Below are 24,980 nucleotides of genomic sequence, written 5' to 3'. Positions count from 1 at the left end.
TTTCCCAGGGTGGTAACCGTAGTTACTAAGGTTAGCTAGTAACCCAATTAGTAAGCAGCAGAACTAGAGTTTGAACCTAGGCAGTCTGATTCCAGACTCTGCTCTGCCTACCCCAGTCCTATCATCCAGAGAAAGTCAGTGTGACCCCTTGCCACCTGCCTTCCAGTATTGTGGGGGCAGAGTATTTCTTTTTCAAACTTGGGATCAGACTCTATAGAGTTTATTAATTAATGCCTTCATTAATTAATGTTTTCCTGTGTCATTAAATAGTTTTTCTTCTACAGCATTATTTTTCACAGCTGCATTGCACTTTGTTGTACGGATGCATATTTAACCTTATTTTAGGTTACAAATTAATTTTGAGAATCTAAGTATTTGCTTGCTCCTTTGAATTTGAATCTAATATAATATAAGGGAAAAATGTACTTGAATGATATATTTTTGAAAATTTTATATCAGTGTAGGGAAAATGCAATTAAAGAAACATAACAACTTTAGTCTCCTATCACATACCTAATGAATTAATTTTAAAATTAACTAATTTTAAAATAAAATGTTTCTAGACCTAGAGGGGAAAAAAATCACAATAAATCCTTATATAGAGACAAAAATCCCCTTCTATATTCTCATATTTGCCATTTTGTGGCAAAGTGGGGTTCATAGGTGCCTACTTCAGACCTCAGAATTACGTACTGACATTTGTATGCAAATAAGCATAGAATAAGTTTGATCATCTAGACTTGGAGGAGACAAGTTTTGAGGAGGAGAAATAGATTCTCATTTTCTTGCAGATAACAAGAGAGACTCTATTCCTCAACCTTAGCCCCTAATCTATGATAGAAGATCACTAATTGGTAATCTGCTAATTACTGAGACTTTACTAATCTGTGCCTTGTATAAGGCACACTGGATCCAAGTTACAAGACTTGCATTGTAGCCCCACCTCTGTCCCCATCTGCTCACATCATCCATCACCTTGAGCAAGAGAGTTTACTCCCTTTATCCTTACTAACTCATCTTAACATTGAAAGTCTTCAGTGAAATAATTGCTAAGGTCTCAGTTTTCACACTCACACATGCCTCCGTCCGTGATCTCAGCCAGTGTCTCTTGTCTTACAAGCTCCCCTCCACTGTGGTTGGGACTGTCTCAGCCCTCTGTCTCCCTTACACAGGCCTTGCGCGATGGTCGTTCCAGACTTTGAGTTGATCTGTGAAATCATGCTTGTGGCAGAAGGATTCATTGAAGCACGGTTACTAGCCAGGAAGTTCATCACCCTTTACAAGTTGTGCAAAGAGCTTCTCTCTAAACAGGTACAATCCCTGGTTAGACCAGGTGACCAGTTGCGTGTGATTGTCCCAGCTCTGGACGGGTTCTGGAGCCAGTGTGTTAGGGAAACATTAAAACCTTCTCATAGAGAGTCACTGTGCCCATAAGCATATTACATGCTCTAGAAACATCTATAATAAAGATTCATGTTCATTTTCTTAGCCCAGCATTAAAAAAAACACAATGATTTGGCCACAGAACTCCCTTTTTAGTAGAATACTTAGCAGCACCTCATAGATCACCAGTGTCCCATGAGAAGCATTGCAGTGGCGAATGAAAGCCCTTGGAGGGAGTGGTCTCTACCTGAAGGAACGAGAGATGGGAGGAAGGTGGGGGAGAGAGAGTCAGGCATTAAGCAGCACCGCGCTGCTCATTGCTGCTGCTCCTTAAGTGTGGCTTCTGCCCAGGGCCGGCCCCCTTCCAGAAGAGACCTTACAACATGACCCAGAGCCTCCAAGGTTTATGCCTTAGATGGAGAATTTCTTGGTGTCACGGACAGCCAATCAGGCTTCCTAGGCGTTCCCAATGAGTTTCTCTTTCCTTTCGGGTGTTTACTTGGATCACCTTTGCTGCCACAAAGTGAGCCCTCTCAGTCCTGTGAAATCTGTCCAAAATGGATTTAGGGGAAAAAAAAAAAAGAAGGCACCTCCCCTGTTTTCTCAACACTTCCCAGGCCCTGGCTCACTGCATCCTCTCTGTCGGTTCTCAGCCACCAGTGGCTTCAGCCCAGTGACTCACTTTCCCATCTCGATCCCAGACTTCTCTGTTGAACTCAAAGCCTGTATATTCAGTGGTCTATGCCACAGGTCCCTGATTGTCTAAAATGCACCTCCAGCTCAGTATCTAAAGCCAGTGGTCCTGCCAGCTCCACCGCAGGCCCACTGCTGCATTCAGGGCTTCAGGAGAACAATCGCTTACTCACTTGCTGATTCTGGAAGCCTGGAGTTATCCTTGACACCTTCCTCTTCCTCAGCTCCACATTTAATCATGAATGAACGGCTATTCTTTCTACCCTGTGGATATTTCTCAAATACTTCTTTCTTTCTACCACTTTTGTTGCAAGCACCCATGTCTCTTGCTTGGAAGTTCATCTCTACTAGTTTCTCTACCTCTACTCTAGTCCTTCATGTCTATTCTTTAGCCACCAGCTGGAGGGATCATTTAAAAATGGTACTCATTGTACTTAGGATAAAGACCAGCGTCCTTATCACTGTCTGCAAAAGACCACGTGCGGCCCTGTCTCCTGCCTCTTCCGAGGCATCAGGTCACAGCCCTCCCCGGGGTGTGCTCCTGCACCTGCGCTGCTCTTTCAGTTCAGTGTATGATGAAGGCGAAGGACACAGTGGCTGCGCCTGAGCTAAGGATCAGACTTCCCTGAAGAAACAATATCAAGGAAGGCCTGAGGGGACTTCCCTGGTGGCACAGTGGTTAAGAATCTGCCTGCCAATGCAGGGGACACGGGTTCAAGGCCTGGTCCGAGAAGATCCCACATGCCATGAAGCAGCTAAGCCTGTGCACCACAACTGCTGAGCCTGCACTCTAGAGCCCGTGAGCCTCAACTACTGAGCCTTTGCTCTAGAGCCCCAGAGCCACAACTACTGAGCCCGTGTGCCACAACTACTGAAGCCTGCGTGCCTAGAGCCCGTGCCCTGCAACAAGAGAAGCCACCACAATGAGAAGCCTGCGCACTGCAACGAAGAGTAACCCCCGCTCGCTGCAACTAGAGAAAGCCCGAGTGCAGCAACGAAGACCCAACACAGCCAAAAATAAATAAGTAAAAAGTTGAAAGAAAAGGAAGACCTGGGATCCAGTGAAGCCCAGATGAGGAGGAAGTGCAGTCAAGGCTGGAGGGAACGGGTTGTCCCCAGCCTCAGGAGTGGGGTCCTGAGTCAGTTTTATGTTTCTGCGTTCCTTGCACACTGAATTGTCCTCTGTAGCAAGCATCACAGCTCTAATTAAATAACGACCTGCTGTGAAGCAAGTAGCAGAGCTGGGACTTGAATCGAGGTCTGTCTGAGCTCAGAGTCTGTGCTCTGGACCGCACGCTCCACCCCTTCCTCACCACTCCACTCCCAGCCCTGGTGTCAGCAGTGTGCTCCACCATCCCACAAGCCTACACTCAGAACCTGTGACCTCTGGGTGCCTCCTTTGACAAAAATTTTAAGGAACTTTTTTTTTCTCCTTTTCTCAGAGTTTGAAGGCCTCTTTGAGGCAAGTACGCTCACCTTCGGCCACCTCTGAGAACTAACACATCTCCCTCCTTGACAACCCTTCCACCCTCTGAATGTTCAAGGAGTAACCAGATAGGTTTGGAAGCAGTCTGTTTAACCTCACTGACCCCCAGCCCCCCATATGCTCTGTGTCTGCTCTGTCGTCGTAACAGCCAGAAAAGTGACTAATGTCAGACCAGGAACTAGGATCCCGGATCATTATCTACTATGTCGTTAATCTTTTCCTTTGCCTATGCCTTGGCCTCAAAAGTGACCTAGTACTGGTGTGCTATCTAATCCTGCGGACACTAGCCCGAGCCCGTGGGGTTGTGCATCCCAGCAGCTCTCGTCTAACCCTGCTGCCTTCCCGCAGGATCACTATGACTGGGGCCTGAGGGCCATCAAGTCTGTGCTGGTGGTGGCGGGATCCCTGAAGCGAGGAGATCCTGACCGGCCTGAGGACCAGGTCCTGATGCGCTCCCTGCGAGACTTCAACATCCCCAAGATTGTGACAGACGACATACCCGTGTTCATGGGCCTGATTGGGGACCTGTTTCCTGCCCTGAATGTCCCTCGGAGGAGAGACCTCAACTTCGAAGCTTTGGTTAGGAAGGCTGTGGTGGAGCTGAAGCTGCAGGCTGAGGACAACTTTGTGCTCAAGGTACAGGGTTTTCCCTCCCAACATTTTTTTGTCTCTTAATTCTTTTCTTGGACAGTGGATTATACTTCATCCTTAATCCAAAGTGTAGCTTTAGAGGTACAGATACTTATCGACTTTGCAATAACTCAGTTCATCTCAGTAGCTCTTTATTGGCACATCCACAGTGTGGAATGTGCGGTGAGGAATGCAAAAGAAGGACAAAGCCCCTACCGTCAGGGGGTTCACATTCTCATGGGAGGAATGAGACACAGGCTTTGCTATAGCACGTGTTCCTTTCATGTGAATTACTTCATGCACCACTATACAGGAATGACAGTCAGGTAAAGTGGAAGCTGTGTTGGTTCTTATGCATTTTTCTGATCTTGAAAATGCTTTGAAGTGATCAGGGACAGGCTTTACACAATTAAAGAAAAACCTGAGGGTGGTAGATAGAATAATTCCTCCCCCTAACCCGCCAAAGATGTCCACAACCTAATCCCCAGAATTTGTGAACATGTTACATTACGTGGCAAGGGGGGATTAAGGTCACAGAGGGCGTTAAGGTTGCTAATCAGCTGACCAGGCTGTGGGGAGATGATCCGGGTTTATCCAGGTGGCCCAGTATAATCACGACGGCCTTTCTAAGTGAAAGAGGGAGACAGAGAGTGTCAGTGACCCCACAGAGGAAGACTCAACCAGCCACTGCTGCTTTTGAGGGTGGAGGACGGGGCCATGAGCCAGGGAGTGTGGGCAGCCCCTGGACGCTAGAAAAGGCAAGAGAACCGACCCCCCCCCCACACACACACACACAGCTTTCAGAAGGAATCAGCCCTCAACACCTTGATTTGAGCACAGTTAAGACTTCTGACCACCCAAACTGTAAGCTAATAAATTTCTGTCATTTTAAGACATTAAGTCTGCAGTAATTTGTTACATCCATAGAAAATGAATACATTTAGCAATAGACATAGACTTAAAGAAAGAAAACCTGAAACTTTAGTGCACGTATAGCTAGTCTCATGGCTGTAGGAACCACGGAGGTTCGTGCTGTTTTCTGGGGAGGCTTAGGGTGGGTGAAGTCACTTCCTCATGTATTAAAACAGTGGATTAGTGAAGAAGGCTCCATCTACATCCGATCTTTAGTTCTTTATTAGAAATTCATACACCCATGATCTACCTCTTGAAAAAAGAAGCACAGGCCCCCAGATTTAAGGTTTCAGAGGATAAACGGACATGAGGTAGGTTGCAGATGCTCTCTAGTGACTTCGCTGTGCTAGTGTTTTTACTGGGATTAGGATGCATTGTTGAGCTTCGAGGGCTTTGGATACAACATTCTGTACATTTTGAGTGGTCTGCGCAATCTTGTTTTCCCGTGAGTCTGTTTGCAGAAGGTAACATTTTTAGGACGTATCGATGTTGTTACAGTAGAAGTGCCTGCACACAGATAACTAAACCTGGAGGGAGGATGTGACAGGTGCCACAAGAGAGGGTCCTGGAATACAGGGATAAGGGCAGAATTTTCTTCTCCTGTACTGTTACCTCTCCAGGATATGCCACCAAGCTGCTTCGCAGGAGAGAAGGTGCTCCCCCTTGAGGAACTTACAGACTGGGGGCTGGTTCCTTCTCCACTCCAGGTGGGGTTTGTAGCACACAGTACTTGCATTGGTTGAGATTAAGCTCTGGCTACAGATAAACAGAACTGGTGTCTGCTTTCATTTCTGAGATTACATTTTACGGAAGAGAGCAAAGCATCACCTGGTCCTTTGCAGCTGTGATTGGTTTTGCCCGTGGAGCAATCCCCACTCCCAACCTCTCTCCTCTTAAGTTTGGTAGATAGACTTTTTAAAGGTAGAGATGGGCAGGAAGGCCTCCCAGATAGAGGGAAGAGGGTCAGCCGAGGGTAGACGGGGAGACGTAGAGATTGTACAAGCCACAGCAAGAAGTCTAGTGTGGCTAGAGAAAAAGGTATTGGGGTGGGGGAGGGGGAGGGAGCAATAGGACCTGAGAGATAATAGGTGGCCGTGTTATAGAGGGCTTTGGATGCCAGATGAGGGGTTTCCTCTGAAAGGCTCTGACCCTGAGGGGCACCCTCACCCCAGAGATGAGTTAATCCGATGAGGCTCCTAGGATGCAGGCACTGAGGCTGACATCTTAGAATCAGGACAGTCCACATCTTCCCAGCCTCTCTGAGAGTCTGCTAAGGCAAACGACCCTCCTTCCCCATTTTCTGCACTTTTTTCTGCTCAGAATCTCACTCTTTCTATTTATTTGTCAGTTGCCCCACATTGTTTCCTTCTTTTTCTTCCCTTCTTTTCATAACCACTTTCTGCTCCTCTGATAAGACAGATGCCATCTACTAAAGGTTCTTGCAGTAGATGATGTTTTCTACCGACTTTTCATTTACACTGTCCACTTGAACTGTTTTCTTTGAAATATAGTTGATTTACAATGTTGTCTAATTTCTGCTGTATAGCACAGTACACTTGAACTTTTTAAAGTTACTTCATCAAAAACCTCTAGGGAAGCTCTAGTTTGAGAAGGCATCCTGCAATCTTTTAAAAGTGATAATATAACTTAAAAAAAATGGAATAAGCCCATAGAAGTGTGAAAACTGGGAAGGGGATATAAGAATAGATTTCTGGAAAGATGGGAAGAGGATGAAAGCAGGTTGACAGATCAAACAGAGCAGGGGGGCTGCAGGCTCAAATATGCTTAGAAAGGGCTTCAGGGGAAGAGGAGCCAGGAGGCGGCCAGTCTGCCAAGCAGAACCCTGGAGAAGCTCAGGGCTTGGACTAGGCAGTGAAGGAGGGCAGGGGTGGGGAAGAGGACTGAGAACACGGGGCGGGGGCGGGGGGGGGCACCTTAAGCCGGTGGGGGAGGGCATTAAGTCTGTTTACCCAATCATTGTACCACTTAGCTCCCCACACTCTCCCCCAGCTCCCCCTTCTAGGCCCAGGTTCCCAAGAATGCGGACCACGCACAGCCAAGCATGTAACTGCAGCCGAAAAGAAAGGTCTAAGGGAATTTAATAAACTCTTTAGGAGGGAAACTATGACTGCTCTAAGAGTTTGAAGCCCATACATTCTGTTTGGGCTCCTCAGCCTGAAGGCCAGCACCTGCTCACTCACCCACAAGTAGAAGAATAAAGACAAAGGCCAAGGTCTGACTAGGAGCACAGACCTCCCTCTCAGTCTTCCCTGCCTGGAAGGAGACCCGCATATCAAGCCGCAGACAGCACCCACCCCAGCCTCCTAGAAAACACAGTGCAGCTCTCCGTTTAAACCTGAGGCTCACCAGATACTGGAGGCAATCCACAACACAAGAGACAGACAGACCGACAGACACCCACACACAAACGCACATACACACGCAGCAACTGACTCCAGGGGAAGTTAGGAAGAGAACGTTTTAAAGTCCTAATTAGTATCCTTAATGAAAATAAAGAAAACGAGATCCATAAAACAAGAATGAGATGCTATCAGAAAATTAGAAGAACTATTGGAGAATTGCAAAGAACTCTTTGAAATGTAAAATTGAATCACTGATAACACACACAATTCAATGCGAGGATTGGAAGGTAAAGCCAAGGAAATCTCCCAGGATGAAACTATATATATATGTGTGTGTATGTGTATAACAAAGTATAATATATATAATACACACACAAAGAGAGACAGTGTGAGAGTCAAGGTGACACATAGAGGATTATCTAGGTGACGTAACGTGTTGTCAGTGGGAATTCTAGAAAGAGAGCACTTGAAGAACTGGACAAACGTGTACAGATTACATGGGCTCAGTCAGTACTGAACAGAGTGGATTTCAATAGACTTATACCAAGATGCGTCATAATGGAATTTCAGAAGTCAAGGGTCACCAGAAAAAGATAAAAGTTTCCTGGCTGGGTGACAGATTGAGAAGGTGGTACAGGTGACCCAGGAAGGAATGAAATTCAGGATGACATCAGAACCTCTCATCAGCAATATCAGATAATAGAGTACAAGAAAACCATTCCCTCAAAGTTCTGAGGGGAAATGATCTCAAAACTAATTACGTACCAAATTATCATTCAGGATATTTTCAAAGAGTTACAAATTTTACTATGTATGCATCCTATTTGATTAAGTTACTTGAGGACATACTAAAGCAAAACGAGGATGAAAAACAAGAAAAATATCATGGGATTCAAAAATTTCAGAATCAAATAAAGGAAGTCCTTGAATTATAGCTGTTAGCAGGCCTAGAAAGCAATCAATCCAAATCGAGTCAGGAAGTCCACGGTCTCTAAGGAAAAGGACCCGAAAAGTAGATATAGTCAAAGGAAGAATAGATGAACAAGATGAAATGTCTCATGTGTTTTATTGAAATTCTCAGTTATGAGAACTAAGGCATCTGTCTGTCTTAACAAAGAAAAAAAATTAAAAACACTAAGAGAAAAAGGATTTTTTTTAAAGTAAGTGTGAACCTGATATTGATCAATATATAGAGTGTAAGAAAAGAGTATCTATTTGACCTTGAATTGATGTTCAGAACATCCTCTGTCAAGTCATGACATGAGGCCCACAGAGAACATGATGTATTCCAGGCAACTGCTTCCTTCTGTAGTGAAAAATATCTACAGTGGTAAAAATCTAAGCCGCTATTTGTCTTCAACTCTTAGAATCATGGAAGACAGAGAAGGTCTAAATCTAAGTATGAAACAGAATGTAAATATTATCAAACATGGCAATGTAAGAGTATAATGTGTCTGGCAGAAGATAGGAGATGGAAACGAGAAGAAAAGGTAAAAGGAAGGGTAGAGATACATATATATTTACCTTACAAAAGATACTGTCAAAAGTTGATGGATTAATCACAGTCAAAGTAGAAATAACCCACTCATCAGTTGATAAATGGACAAACAAAATGTGGTATGCCTATGTAATGGAATTTCATTCAGCTGTAAGGAGGAATGAAGTACTGGTACATGCTATAGCATAGATGAGCCTTGAAAACATTGTAAGTGAAAGAGGTCAATTCATTTTCTGAAATGCCCAGAACAGTCAAATTTATAGAGGCAGAATGTGTATCAGGGGCTGCAGAGGGATGAATTAGGGGTAGGGATGGGGAGTGACTACTGATGGGTCTGGGTTTTCCTTTTGGGTTGATGAAAATGTTCTAAAATTGGATAGTGGTGATGGTTGTATAATCCTGTGACTATGCTAAAAGCCACTGGAAAAAGGTGAATTTTATGGTATGTGAATTATGTCTCAATACAGCTGTTGAACAAAAAGAAGTTGATGGAACTAGAAAGCAATTTTAAGTCTTTCTGATATCAGGGAATCAGTCAGTAGTAGTTCACGAAAAAAAAAAAAAAAAACCTAGGTTTATAATACAGTCTCCATTCAGTAGCCAGAACACCATCCACTGCCACCACCTCTCCTGTTCTCCGCACCCCCCCACCCCGCCCTCCTCCATTTTAATGCAATACTCTCAGGTCAGTTTCATGCTTAAAATCTTCCAAATGCTTTCTGTTGTACTCAGAATAAAATTCCAAGTATCAATTTCTGCATATCTGCCCCCTGCTTACCTCATCTTATACTGCTCCCTCTTCCTTTTTTAATTTTTTTAATTTTTTATTTTTCTGTTCTCTGAGCCCTCCAAGCTTGCTGCTGAACTTAAGGCTTTTGCACTCACTGTCACTCTACCTGGAATGCTCTACCACTGGTCTTCGCGTGGCTGACTCTTTTTCATTCATATGTTAGCTTAGATGTCAGCTCCTCAGAGACCCTTCCTGATCACTTCCCTCAGTTTTATCTGGGAAGATCCTGCACTGAGTCCCTGAAAGCTGAAAACAAGAGCCAGGATTGAGAATCTCTTTTGGGTGGTTTTGGGGTTTGAATCAGAGGAACAGCAATAGCTTGGGATGGAGGAGAAAAAGATATTGATGCTATGGAAAGCAAAACTCAGTATCCCAATAAATTATCCTTCCACAATGGAAGCTAACTGTCTTTTTCCCCGAAGAGCCATTTATCAGCTACCTTTATATTACTCTCTTCATATAAGTGGTACCACTCTCCTAATTCCCTTGTTGTACAATTCTAGAATTCTTTTTAACACTCCTATCAATTAATTTTTTTAAAATATAGGAGTCATTTTAAATTAATTAATTTGCTTTACTTTTTTTATTTTATTGAAGTATAGTTGATTTACAATGTCGTGTTAGTTTCAGGTGTACAGCACAGTGATTCAGATACATATATCTGAATATATACATATACTTTCTCAGATTCTTTTCCCTTATAAGCGGTTATAAAATACTGAGTTTAGTTCCCTGTGCTATACAGTAGATCCTTGTTGGTTATCTGTTTTATATATAGTAGTGTAATATTTTTAATGTAGAATAAATAAAATGTTTGGGGAAAAACTTTCTGTTGTCCCACAGAAATGTTCTGTCAACATTTTAGCACATTTCCTCTTCAGTTCACTTTCCTCAGCTATTAAGGATTTATAGTATAAAGTATGAGGAAACCTGATCTACAATAAAGTTCAAATGTTTTAGCTCATGACATGCAAGACCTTTCCTGATAGGGGTCATCCAACCTTTCCAGCCATCCTTCACATTTTTTTAAAAAATTAATTATTTATTTATTTGTTCGTTTGTCTGTTTGCTTGGTTTTGGCTGCATTGGGTCTTCATTGCTGTGCGCGGGCTTTCTCTAGTTGCAGCGAGCAGTGGCTACTCTTCGTTGTGGTGCACAGGCTTCTCGTTGCAGTGGCTTCTCTTGTGGAGCGCGGGCTCAGTAGTTGTGGCTCTCGGGCTCTAGAGTGCAGGCTCAGTAGTTGTGGCTCATGGGCTTAGTTGTTCCACGGCATGTGGGATCTTCCTGGACCAGGGCTCGAACCTGTGTCCCCTGCACTGGCAGGCAGATTCTTAACCAGTGGGTCACCAGGGAAGTCCCCATCCTTCACATTTCCAGCAAATATTTCTTCAGCACTTGGTCTCTGTCAGATTCTCTGCTAGACACTGAAAATAGAGAAATATCAATAAAAGTCCTGTCCTGCCTGCCTTCGAGTAGCTGATAATCTAATAGGCAGACAGAAAAGTAACCATTGCAATATTGGTAAGTGCTAGGATGCAGGATGTAGGTATGGGACACCTACCCCAGGCTGCAGGGTGTGTAGGGGCTGGCCAGAAGAAGGTAGGAGACGGGATCACTTCTGAACAGAAGGCACGGTGTGTTAAAGGCCCAGGCACACGGAAGAGAATCATTAAAGAGCTCCAAGAAATTGTCTACCTGGTATGTGTGTGCTGAGGGATGAGAGATAAAACACTGGAAGCTGTTTTGGGCCAAGCTGCAAAAGGGCCTTGTAAACCAGTGTAGGGATTTGGGATTTCATCACTAAAACTATGGAGAACCACTGAAGGGACAACGTGATGGCAGTGACTTGATCAAATTTTCATTCCAGTAAGTGTACAACAGTGTAGAAAGGTGAGCCTGGAGGCAAACTAGAACAAGAGTGATGATACCGTCAATTGTATCATTGTCCTCAAGGAGCTCCTTGACTGCAGCCTCATCAAACCATCTGGCCAACCATGTCATGCTCTGTCACACCACAAGCCTTTGTTTGTGCTGTTTCCTCTGCCTGGAATATCCTTCCTGTTCATCTTCTTGGCAAACTCCTACTCATCCCTGAAGCCCCAGTTCAAATGCCCCCTTCTCTGTGAAGCCTTTCGTGTTCCATTTATCTGTACAAAATCAATCGTTTCTTCCAGTCTTCTCCCATAGCTCTTAATAAATACATCAGCTATAGCAATTATCACCTTACATGATAATAATTTGTCAACATGACTTGCTTCTCCATCAGACTGTGAGATGATGGAGGGCAGAGAGTCATCTCTGAATCTCCCTCACCAGGCACACTGCCTAGCACTTTGTTGTGACTAATAATTATAGGATGGAATGATGAATAAGTGAGTAAATGAATCATGTTGCCCCTACATTTACGACCCCATCACATCTTGGGGGGAGTAACCCTTCCTGTGTTGACCTCAGGTCTCACTTCAGACACCAGTCTGGCTCACAGAAGAGCAGTTGGGACGTGAGTGAGTGACAGGCTGGTCACTCTGGCTGAATTCCATGTCTCCCAGGTGGTCCAGCTGGAGGAGCTTCTGGCTGTGCGGCACTCCGTGTTTGTGGTGGGCAGCGCGGGAACTGGAAAGTCGCAGGTGCTGAGGTCCTTGCACAAGACCTACCAGATCATGAAACGCCGCCCCGTCTGGACTGACCTCAACCCCAAAGCAGTCACCAGTGATGAACTCTTTGGCATCATCAATCGGCCACACGAGAATGGAAGGATGGTGAGAGCGGGATACAACTAAATCAGCCCCTTGGGCAGAAGAGAATGCAGTAGGGTGAATGCAGAGGAGGGGACATTGGGCTGATCTGTATCAGGTTAGAAAAGAAGGTGGAAAGAATCAAAGAAAGGAAACCGATTTTGGCTTGGAGGGGAGCCTCAGCCCTTGGGATAGTCTCTTTCCTTGGGGACTCTTCAGCTGCCTCTTGAGAGAGGGCACCTTAGAGGATAAAGCAAGGCAGGCATTCTCAGATACAGTTTCGTGATTCTGGAACGCAAGTCATGGAGTCTCTACGTTGCCTGGCAGAGGGTCTAAGACGAGGGTAGGATAGGGAAGCCCACTGCTCATTCTGAAAGGAGCAATTCTGTCTAGCATCCCTCAGAGGGTACCTCCCTATCAGCACCGCCCCAGGAGTGATGGGGAAGCTGCTACAGAAAACTCATCTCAGGAGGATCCTAGAACCATGGTCCCGTCCACAGCAAACTCATGCTCACTCGGTGCTGACCTCAGCCTCACCTTCAAAGAATTAAAAATCACTGGTAGATGTTGGAAAGTGTCTCCTGTCACTGGGAGAGAGCAGAAGAGAAAATGGAGAAAACTCTCTATGAGCTGATAGGACCTCTTTCTAAAACAAATGTGGCTTCTGTAATGAGGAAATCTCAGCTCCATCCTAACACCCCAGTGTTAGTAGTCGTCCTAATCAGGGTCAAACTGCCTGGACTCCTCTAATTTAGGACCTTCCATCAGAGGCCTAGAACAGTGGGATTTAATGAGCAGCCTCTCTAATTTTTATTTCACTATTAATGAGGCTTAATATACTTTCCTTCTTATTGGTCTTAGTAATTGGCTCTTTTGTAATTTTATTCCTCCTTATTATTTTCTTAAACTGATGTTTGTAAGAACTTTTTTATATACCAAAGACATTAACCCTGTATCTGTTATATTCACCACTAATGGTTTTTCGCTGTCTGCCATTTGTCTACAGACACTTCATGGCATGTTTACCATGCACTTTTTAAGAAGGAAATATGTCTATCTAGTCTTTTTAGCACCTGGAATTCCTATTTGGTTTATAACTCTTTCTAACTTTAAGCTATATAGTATCATAAATTTGGTCTAAAAGGTTCTTTTCACATTAACATTTTTTATTCATCGAGAATTTATTTTGGGGCTTAGTATGAGGTAAGGTAGAGAATGAACTTTATTTCCTTCCAGATGGATAATTGATTGTGACAGCACCATTTATTAAGTAAACTGTCGTTTCCCTCTTAATTTAAATTCCAACGTGTCATATATGCAGTTGTCCCTTGGTGTCCATGAGGGATTGGTTCCAGGAACTCCTATGGATACCAAAATCCATGGATGCTCAAGACCTCATATAAAATGGCATTGTATTTGCATTATCCTGTGCACATCCTCCCATACACTTTAAATCATCTCTAGATTACTAATAACACCTAGCACAATGTAAATGTTGTATAAATAGTTGTGAGTACAGTGTAAATGCTATATAAACAGTTGCTAGTGTGTGGCAAATTCAAGTTTTGTTTTTTGGAACTTTCTAGAATTGTTTTTTTCTGAATATTTTCGATCCATGGCTGGTTGAATCCATGGATGCGAAACTCGCAGATACAGAGGGCCAATTGTATTGACATCTGATTCTGGGTTTTCTGTTTTGTTCCACTCACCTGTTTATCTAATCCTATACTAATGTCATTCTATCTAGGTTATAATCATTTTATATCATTTTCATGTCTGATGAAGTAAATCCCTCCTCAATATTTTTCTGTAATTTCTCGGCTAGTCTTAGGCACTTCTTATTCCATATTAAATTTAAGCTCACATAATATAATTCAAATTTTAAACAGTGTTGGAATTTTAATTAGAGTTTTATTAAATATACACATTAAATATGGAGAAATTGAAAAAGATTTATAATAATCATAAAACTGTATTCACTAAATGAGAACTTTCAAGTAAGTGGAATATAACTTTTTTTTTTTTTTTTTTGTGGTACGCGGGCCTCTCACTGTTGTGGCCTCTCCCGTTGCGGAGCACAGGCTCCGGATGTGCAGGCTCAGTGGCCATGGCTCACGGGCCCAGCTGCTCTGTGGCATGTGGGATCTTCCCGGACCGGGGCACGAACCCATGTCCCCTGCATCGGCAGGCGGACTCTCAACCACTGCGCCACCAGGGAAGCCCGAATATAACTTTTTAAATATTTTAAGAGAACTTGATAAAAGTAGACATATAGTGGATTATATTAATACACATTTTTCAAAATTAGAAAGATTCAGTAGACAGAAAAATAAGTATAGACATAGAAGAATTAGGAAATGCATCCATCAAACTCAGTGTAACACGCTGATATAGAACTTTGCATCTTGTAAATAGAAAATATTCCTTTCTTGGTAGGCTCATGGAACATTTCCAAAAAATTAAAGTTTAGTTGGGCACAGAAGAAATTGTAATGAATTCAAAAGTATCAATTTTCACACCACATTGTTTGATACTAATACAACAGAATTAGAAACAAATGGCAAGAAAATGACCAAAAATAATTTTACTATTTGCAATCAAGAAACAGTAAGCCCTGGATTAAAGGGAAAATTAAATTGCAACTCCTCTTGGAAGCAATATAAAGAAGACTACTTCATACAGAAACCTCTGGGACACATCTAAAGCCAATAAGAAAAAACTCAACTCTAAATAATTACAGAAGGTAGGATAGAAATAAAGGAAATCAGTATCCATCCTAAGAAATTATTCAAAGAGTAATAAACTAAACCTGAAGAAAACTGGGAAGAAACCAATAGAGATAAAAGCTGAAATTAGTGGGAAGGAACAAAAAAAATAGGAAGGATAAATAAATATAAATACTGGTTCTTTGTAAAGACCAATAAGTCCATTGTGAGCATGATTAATGGGGGAAAGAGAGAGTAAAAGCATGTAAGATTAGGAATTAGAAAGAAGATATAACAGTAGATATAGACAAGATTAAAATGGAAGAGACACAATTAGATGATACATATTCGAAAAACTAGAAGAAATAGATGATCCACTAGCAAAATATAATTTTAACAAAATTTACTCAATAAGAACTAACACAGCATTGTAAAGCAACTATACTCCGATAAAAGCTTATTGAAAAAAAGAATTAAAAAATTCACTCAATAAGAAGTAGAAAAAGCAATGAAAAGGAAAATTTTAAAATAGTAGCTCAATAAAAGAAAGAGAATTCCAAAACCATCAAAGGACACCTCTTAATTCATTTTATGAAGCCCAAATAATCTTGATATCAACCTTTGTGCAGAACCAAAAACAATAGCCCAATGTCACTTATTAATACAGATTTAGAAATTCTCAATAAAATATCAGTAACTAAAATCTATCAGGATCTCAAAAGAATAATACATTCTGACCAAGTAGCATCTGTTCCAGGAATGTCAGGACAAGTCAATTACTTTTAAAGTATCAACATAAAGCATTGACAAATTAAAGGATAAAATAATTTGATCAATAAATAGGTGCTAAAAACTCAGTAGCCATTCCTAATTTTAAAAATTCTAAGTAAAATAGGAATAGAAGGAAATCCCTTAAGTACCATTAACACTCTTTACCTAAAGCCAAAAGGAAAAAAAGAGCATTCTGAATGATGAGAAAATAAAGCCAGTTCCATTAAAACCAGAAATAAGCCAAGGAGACCTATTACCAACATTATTATTCAGATTTGCTTGGTGGGACTCTGGAAAATGCAGTAAGACAGGAAAATGGAATACATCTTATAAATTGGAGGAAAGGAGATAATTATTATTTTGGTGATTATACCACTTTATACCTATAAAACTCTAGAGACAGTATTGAAAAATCACTAGAATTAATAAGCATATGTATTAAAGGTAACTATAAAATAAAATACACAAAATTTGAAAGCTTTTTTCTATACTAGCAGTCGTCAACTAAAACTGAAAGTCAGGAAAAAAAATTCCATTAACAATAACAATAAGAACTGAAATGTTTAGGGATACATTTAGCCAAAGAGATACATTGAAAATGCTGTAAACATTTATTAAGGAACATAAAACAATATTTGAATAAAAGAAAAGACATACCATATTATTGATTGGGAGAGCTTAGTATTATAAAAAATCAATTCTATCCAAATTAAGAGATAAATTTCATGTAACGCCAACTAGAATCACATAGGGCCTTCTCTCAAAGCCTGCGTTTGGCAGGATTTTCCCAGGCTGCAGTTTCAAAGGATGAAAACCTTACCTAAGAAGGTTTTATGTAATTCCATCACATCACAGTTGCCTGTTGAAATGGTTCACTGGGTCCCTTGTCAGTTAAAAAGTAGTACCATCAGGTTTCCTTCTTGTTTTGCTGTTGCTGCTGTTCTTACAAAAAGCTGGGCCAGAGCACAGAGAGAGTGGAACCTTGGGAGTGGTCAGATTCTTAATAGTGTAAGTTACAAAGCCACTTCTGACCTGCCTATGTACACCTCCTTCTGAGTGTTGTAGCTGATAGGAAAAGGCTGTTTTAAGAGGAAGAAGCTTGATGGTGACCTGGAAATTAAGATATCCATGGTTCCTCCTAGGATTGTTCTCTTCCGTCATGCGGGAGCTTTCCAACATCAGCCATGATGGGCCCAAGTGGATTCTACTTGATGGTGACATAGATCCAATGTGGATCGAGTCTCTGAACACTGTCATGGATGATAACAAGGTACCAAGGGGGAAGGGGACCCCACGTCATCCCTAATCATCAATGAAACCAGTCCCTAGGCACATCTAGAAATCTTGATTCCACACAGGACTGGCCCCAAGCAAGGCATCATTACTGCTGTCTTTATTTTTTCCTGCTTTATTGAGATATAACTGACATATAACATTGTCAATATATAATTGATATATAACACTGTGTAAGTGTAAGGTGTACAACGTGATGATTTGAAATATATATTGCAAAATGATTACCACAAGGTTAGTTAATACCTCCATTACCTCACATAATTATGTGTGTGTGTGTGTGTGTGTGTGTGTGGTGAGAACTTCTAAGATCTACTCTTAGCAACTTTCAAGTACACAATACAGTGTTATTAACTCTAGTCACCATGCTGTACATGACGTTATTCATCGTGTAACTGGAAGTTTGTACCCTTTGACCACCTTCACGCATTTCCTCTGCCCACCCCACACCCCCATCCCTGGAAACCACCAACCTACCCTCTGTTTCTATGAGTTTATTTTTTTAAGATTCCACATATAAGGAGATCATATAGCATTTGTCTTTCTCTGTCTGACATTTCACATACCATAACACTCTCCAAGTCCATCCATGTTGTCATGGATGAACCTGGAGAAGGATTTCCTTCTTTTTATGGCTGAATAATACTCCACTGTGTGTGTGTGTGTGTGTGTGTGTGTGTGTGTGTGTGTATCACATTTTCTTTATCCATTCCACCATCAACAGACACTTAGGTTGTTTCTACATCTTGGCTATTGTAAATAATGCTCCAGTGAACATGGAGTGCAGATAGCAGATAACTCTTCAAGATCCTGATTTCACTCACCGGTATCTTCGGTAGACGTCTTAGAACTGATTCATCCCATAGAGCAACTTTCACTTTGTTCAGTGGCACTGCCATCACTCACATGTTTTTAGTATTGTTGTAATTTCCTTCAGAATCTTCTGCATACAGGTTAATTCAATATTTAGAGCTGAAAAGAATCTGAAATCATTTATTCAAATCTTTAAAACTGAGATCAGAAACATTCTGAGCCCGTCATGCATCCTCAGTGGTGACCAATCTTTATCCATGGAGAATACGTTTTATTTTTTATGAACAATGAAAACTGAATGCCAATAAAGTGGCTGTTAAGCTGGGAACTGTTTCTAAACTTGTTCATAAAGCACATCTAGGCTAGACGTTTTACAATGGTTTCAACGTTTACAGAATCATTACAATAAGTGTGTGCTCTTCCAAAAGAAACAGGAGTTGTATGAAACCTGAGCCTTTTCCTTTAATTATCCTACTTTTTCATTATGGTCTAGTTCATTCAAATCATTGACATGCACTTAAACTTTTTAGATAGCTTTTTTCCTGATTCAATGCACACAACAGGGATGGAGGTAAAGGGGCCACAGAAGGAGAGTGACAGGATTGTTGCAGAAAATTTAGAAAATACTTATAATCACAAAGAAGAAAATAATCATCCTAATTCCTATCAGGAATAATAGCCTAACTCCCCCTAGCTGGCCATGTGACCTAACTCCTCCCCACCTGCCGTGTCCCTCCTCCTGTGTCCAGGTGCTGACCCTGGCGAGCAACGAGAGGATCCCTCTGAATCCCACAATGAGGCTCCTCTTTGAGATCAGCCACCTGCGCATGGCCACACCAGCCACTGTCTCCAGAGCAGGTATGGCCCACGAAAGGAAAAACCACAACTGCTCAGTTGAAAACGGGTGCCTCTAGGGATACATATGACATTGCTGGCTCTGAAGGAAGCTCCAAACAGGAGCCAGACATTGATCATCCAAAACCCCGGCCTGAATCTCAGCCCTGATCCACACCCACGAAGGTGAGCCAGTGCTCTACAGCCAGGACCATGTGAGCGTCTCAATTCAGAAATGTTATGGTAATGGGAAGGGATTGGCCCCTGAGCTGAACAACAGTCCTCTGCACATAAGTGCCTCAAATTAGGCTACTTTCAGGCCAGTTCTAGCCTCCAGGAAGGCTAATGAAGATGATTGAGCATTGCAATTTCTCACCACATCCTGGTGGAAAATAATAACTTTATACGTTAACTTTCCTGGGTGGGACACGGTTCCATCCTTTTAGGGGCCACCATGTGATCTGCACCCTTCCTCACCATGACGAGTATTGCTAATCAATCACAGCCTGCTTGCCTCCTGAGCCTAGACTTGGCCTCAGGATCCTTCTCAACACTGCTTTCCATCAGCTATTATCAGTCAGTCGGAGTTGATCCCAATAGCAAACCCATTTGCCCTCTCAGACCTCGACCAGATCTCTGTTCTTTTCAAGCCCAGCCTTCAGTACATTTTCTAAACAGAGAAAATAACTCTCTGGAATGAAGAATATCCTGAGGTCTATGGAAATGTCACTAAGGTGTATCCTCTATGCTCCCAGGGATCCTGTACATCAACCCTGCAGACCTGGGGTGGAACCCTCCTGTGAGCAGCTGGATCGACAAGAGGGAGACCCAGACGGAGAGAGCCAACCTAACCTTTCTGTTTGACAAGTATCTTCCAGCCTGCTTAGACACACTCAGAACCAGGTAGGCCAAGGGGTGAGGAAGGTAACAAGCAATAAAGAGCCTGTTGGCTCTTACCTGATGTCCCGCTGATGTTCTGTCCTGTCCCCAAAGTCAGATGTCCCTAGGCATTCCACCCCGGGTGTGGCAGATGGCAGAGGGGAACACACGTTAGGACGGCGATGGGATGCCTGTTGTCAGTTCAGGCAGGAAGCGAGGTGAGTGAAGAGGAGAGAGATGTAAAGGACCTTTTGGAGGGCTGCAGGGTGTGTCTGGAGGAGGCTGCGGGTGGTGGTAGCAGGGACAGCAATCCTGAGACCCTCTGCTTCGCAGGGCACGCAGCTGGCCCTCCTACACGTGACACAGGCCAGATCAACAGGCCTAGAGGTGAAGATGACACCTGTCAGCAACACAAGGGGCCCACTTCCTGTTCCTGGCTGTGGGCGTCCATGGCCTAGATGATACAGGATTGGGTATAATGCATCATTTGACCAGTCCTGGCCCTCTAGACCCTAAGATTTCACTCTTCCTCCAATGGGTTTGCAAAAGTAAAAGCAACAAGCCCTGACCGCTTACCACATAAACAAAATAGTAATTGCTCTTAACCAAAAGGATACTTATTATAGCAAGAATATTATACGTGTCTGCAGAGAAGGGTTCCGGTGTTTGGAACCTGCTTTTGTTTTACATTCTCTTTCTTTGCCATTTGACGCATCGTTCAATGAATCAGGTACTCAGCCTCAGCCCAGTTGCACCATCAGAAGCTGGTGCTGTGAAGGCAGCGTGACTCAGAGATCCTCAGTTCCTGAATGTTCAACAAACAGAGTCAGGTTGATGTTTCCTGGAAATAAAGTCTATCACTTAAAATGATTCCCAACTCCTTATTCATTGGCCTGAGAAACACAGGATGGCAAATGCTTGCAAGTGTGGAGCAGAGATGAAGGGAGAGCTCCCAGGGCAAAATGACCCGAGGCACTCTTTCTCTATGTGCCCCGCCCTCCCCCATCAAAATCCACCGTGTTAAGAACGAATTTTATGTAAGTAAAAACTGAGTCACAGTTGAATAGTTGACATAGTGATATGTTTTCAGATATTAAACATTTATTAGTTTTGATTTTGTAAGTTTTATACTGCAGGGTTAATAATTATTTTTCCAAACTTCAGCGTTTTCATAAAGCCTTTAAAAAGCCTTTAACCCCTTGTGGCTTGTGAGCTCTGTGGCCCTGGGATCTAATGAGATAAAGCAGCCGTGGCAGCAAGAGTCTGGAAGTAGGCGGTCGTGGTTAGTGTCTCAGATTGACAAGGGCTGCAAAGAGTTAAAGTGGCAACAAAGGGGGAGGTTTTAGGAAAATAGCATCCCCTATTCTTTAAGGTTTGCTGAGACACTTGTACAATTTATCCTTAACTAAAAATTAGGCCATTCCCCACTCTGGGCATTTAGAACAAGAGATACCAAACTCGTGTGTGTGTGTGTGTGTGTGTGTGTGTGTGTGTGTGTGTGTGTGTGTGTGTGTGTGTGTGTGTGTGTGTGTGTGTGTGTGTATCTGTCTGTCTGTCTGTACACGTGTGTGCTCGTGTGCAAGCACAGCCTCTGAAACAAACTTTAAAGACTGTATTAAGTCCATCCAGAGAAACATCCCCCCGCCACCAGTCTCTGAGCCCCGTGGTTAACAAGGAAAAACCCATAGCTGTGGTTGAGGGTGCCCGCTCTGGGTTTCCTTCATGTAATTCTCACAATATCCTTATGAGGGCCGACCATCCTGCAGATGTGGGAGCCAAGGTCCCATGGTGCTCACTCAGTGCCTCAGCTGGTAGTGACAAGACACTCACTGCAAAGTCCTACTGCTATTTTATTCATCACCGTATTGTAATGCCAGCTTTCTGTGGCCCCGTCACGACAAAGCAATGCCAACACACAGTAATTTTTGTATTGAACAAGCAGGGCTCGTAAGGGGTGATTATAAACAACTTTATTTTGCCTCCCACTGTTCCTTCAAAAACATTTTATGTTCTCCTTCTGCCCCTGGATGAAATCTAGGTCAACATTGCTGATTTTACTGGTCCTTCTTCAGTAATAAAAATGCATCTCATCACTTCTAGTCACACAATCTCACACACACACACGTGCACATGCACGTGCGAAAAATTTAAAAAAAGGCAGTGAAAATTGAAAAAACATACAAACTCTCCCACTGCCCACATAGCCCTCCACCTACAGTGAGAAAGGACAGTGTTCTTGACTTCTGTCCTTATTCTACCAGTCGCCCCCTTACCAGCTGTAGCTTCTCACCCCTCAAGGTTGAAGGGGGGGGACACAGGGAAGAGAGTGATGGGCAGGAAAGGCCTTAATGATGGACCTGGTGTGACCTCCTTTACCCCAGCTGTGGCAGGTTTGGAACTGACTCTTTGGAAGCCTTTGTGGGTCGCTTGGACCCCTCCCGTCCCTGGAGATCCCCAATACGCCTTCCCTTGAAGCAAGTAGATGCCTCTCCATCAGCTAGTCGAGTACAGCTACTCACACAACCCTCCAGGTTGGACCCCTTCACCAGCATCTAAACAAGCCCACACGCTCACGGCCACACCTGCACCCCAGGGTTAGTGCTCCAGCGAGCACCCTCTGGCCCTGCACTGCAAGGTTAGCAGGTCTCCCCAGGGATTTCCAAGCCTGGGTTCTAGGGGAGCCCCTTTCTGAGGGTCTCTGTTCAGGATGAGCACCTGCCTTCCCTGTAGGAGGGACACTCGTTGCACACCCAGAGCCCTCCCCAAAGTCCTGTGTGCTCATTTCTAGCCCCTTCAGCATCTACCACTTTGATCCTATAAACCAGGAGTCCCCAACCCCCAGGCCACAGACCTCTACCGGTCCGCAGCCTATTAGGAACCGGGCCGCACAGCAGGAGGTGAGTGGCAGATAAGCCAGCGAAGCTTCATCTGCGCTCCCCGTCTCTCCCCATCACCCGCATTACCGCCTGAGCCATCCCCTGCCCCCATCTGGGGAAAAATTGTCTTCCATAAAACCAGTCCCTGGTGCCAAAAAGGTTTGGGACCACGGCTATAAATCCTTGAGAGCACCAGAGGCCAGGTTGTCTGGAATCTCAGTTTGGAATTGGAAGAGTAGTTGGCCTGTATTGTGTCAGCACCTCATCCAAAACTGAGCCTGGGGCAGTTCCATGCTGACATTCTGTTACAAATATGCATTGAAGAAATGAAGGAAAGCCTCCCAAGCACTGAGTGTCTTCGTTACTCATGGACGTAATGCCTAGACTCTTAGACCACTTCACAGCATTGTGGTAAGGACTGCAGCCAGACTCAGAACCAACACAGCACAGAACACTGAAGAGGATGGGACGCCATGCAACTCCGAGGCCCAGCGCTGGCACTTGACTTCTGAGATGGCTGTTGATGGTGTCGTTCATCTTATAACAGTGGAGCCTGCCTCTGTGTGGCCTGTGAGCTCATCCTCCCCGGGAGGTGATGACGAGGGCAGGAGGGGTTGAGTATGTGGGTCCGTGGTGCACTCCATGTGTACGCCTGGTGGGATGAGAGTGCCGTGTGCGTGTGTCTGTGTGTCTGTCTGTGTGTTCCTGCTCCCTTGGGTGTAGGTGCACCTTTGTGTATCTCTGGTTACCTGCCTTTCAGCCAAGACCTCTAAACCAAGATGGAAAGTACAAGTTCAGGTCAAGACATAGTCACAGAGCTATATTTATGAAAGAGAGAACTTAGTCATGTAAATCACCTCTGTCCTGGCCCACCCTGCCTCCCCCAGGCAAGACTCTAGCCCCAGAGAAAACATTTTCAATGTGTTTGAATTGAGGGCACTCCTCTGAGCTGGAGAAGTGGAGGAACAGTCTCAGAATTGCACCCACCTTGGCTCTGTAGGTGATTTTTGCCAATTGAAACAGTGGCACTGTGAGATATTTACTCGTTCTGTTGCAGCTTCCTACATTCCTCAAGGACTGGAGCGGGGGTCGCGGCAGGGGGGCGTCCTCAATGTTCAGAGAAGGGAAGGGGGGGAGGGCATCAGAGGAAAGGAAGATGAGAAAAGGGATCATCTCAGGAGGGCTCCTGTCCCTTCCTTCTTTGCAAAGGGAGCAGACCCCCAAACAGCTGATGAAAACAAAAGCTTAAGTAGCACCATGGGCCTCTATAATACCAAAGTTTTTGCTGCTGCAAAACTGCATGAACTTGTCAAATTGTGAGTCCACAGACACCAACAGGATTCCATAGCTGTCCAACAATGCCTCTAGGATGGAAAAATCCAGTGTTTTAGAGCATATCTGTGTCTCTCTCTGCAGATTTAAGAAGATAATTCCAATCCCAGAGCAGAGCATGGTTCAGATGCTGTGCCACCTTCTCGAGTGTCTGCTGACCGATGAGGACATCCCTGCAGACTGCCCCAAGGAAACCTACGAGCTTTATTTTGTGTTTGCTGCCATCTGGGCTTTTGGCGGAGCAATGGTCCAAGATCAGGTAAGAGGGTGTGCTGAGGCTAACACCCACGCTAACCAGCAAAGATTTGGAAGACAGAACAGCTAAAGTCAGAATTAACACAGAAGCATCAAACTACTTAGTTATCTCTCCCTTGTTCTGCTAAAGGCATCAGTCCCCTTAGGAGGGCTTCAGGTAGTGAGACAGGTGAGATTGGGCTATGTTTTGTGCTGTTGTTTTTTGAGTTAGTGAATGTATCCCTAATTTCTTGGACAGTTGCTGATTGAGTTTGAAAAACTGGAGGTATAAGTACCCTTATTTTGCAAGGTGATGTGTGTTTTGTAGGTGGAGTGATGCTGTGTTGTAGAAGCTTGAGTAGGGGGAATCCCTTTAGGCTTCTTAAAAACTTTCCAGAACAGGCAGGTACCACTCTGTACCAACCATCACATCTTCATACCCCTGAAACGCAGAGCTGTCCATAGAAGGTTAGACCAAAGGCTAATTGACATCTAGGGATAGGAAACCGAAGTAGTATTCATCTCATGGTGTTGGCTGCTGTAGCTTCATGCTGTTTGGGGGTGTCTTGGCATCCTATTCTCTAAGCCTTGTGTATTCCCAACCTTTTCTTTACTTAGTTTCCTCCAAATAAAAGGTACTTTACCTAGAAACAACATATTGGAGGTTAGGCAGACCAGTCTTTTAGAACTGACTAGCTATCAGGCAGTATCATATAGAGGCTGAGAACATGGACTCTGGACTTGAATTCTAAC

The 24,980-nt window shown here is 43.6% G+C and overlaps 1 protein-coding gene across 1 annotated transcript in view; it reads left to right on the top strand.

Moving 5' to 3' along the window:
• The window catches only part of DNAH9 (dynein axonemal heavy chain 9), a 298,757-nt gene that overhangs the window by 122,935 nt on the left and 150,842 nt on the right, over positions 1 to 24,980 (top strand). Inside the window, 8 exon segments of the mRNA XM_060132968.1 lie at positions 1,173 to 1,311; positions 3,911 to 4,198; positions 12,305 to 12,488; positions 12,491 to 12,514; positions 17,109 to 17,236; positions 18,822 to 18,930; positions 19,662 to 19,809; positions 24,078 to 24,252. Of these exon segments, the coding sequence (XP_059988951.1) occupies positions 1,173 to 1,311; positions 3,911 to 4,198; positions 12,305 to 12,488; positions 12,491 to 12,514; positions 17,109 to 17,236; positions 18,822 to 18,930; positions 19,662 to 19,809; positions 24,078 to 24,252 (1,195 nt within the window).

The sequence above is a fragment of the Lagenorhynchus albirostris genome, chromosome 20, assembly GCF_949774975.1.
Source record: "Lagenorhynchus albirostris chromosome 20, mLagAlb1.1, whole genome shotgun sequence".
Taxonomy (NCBI): domain Eukaryota; kingdom Metazoa; phylum Chordata; class Mammalia; order Artiodactyla; family Delphinidae; genus Lagenorhynchus; species Lagenorhynchus albirostris.
The sequence above is the reverse complement of the archived record's forward strand: the minus strand, read 5'-3'. Positions and strand labels throughout refer to the sequence as shown.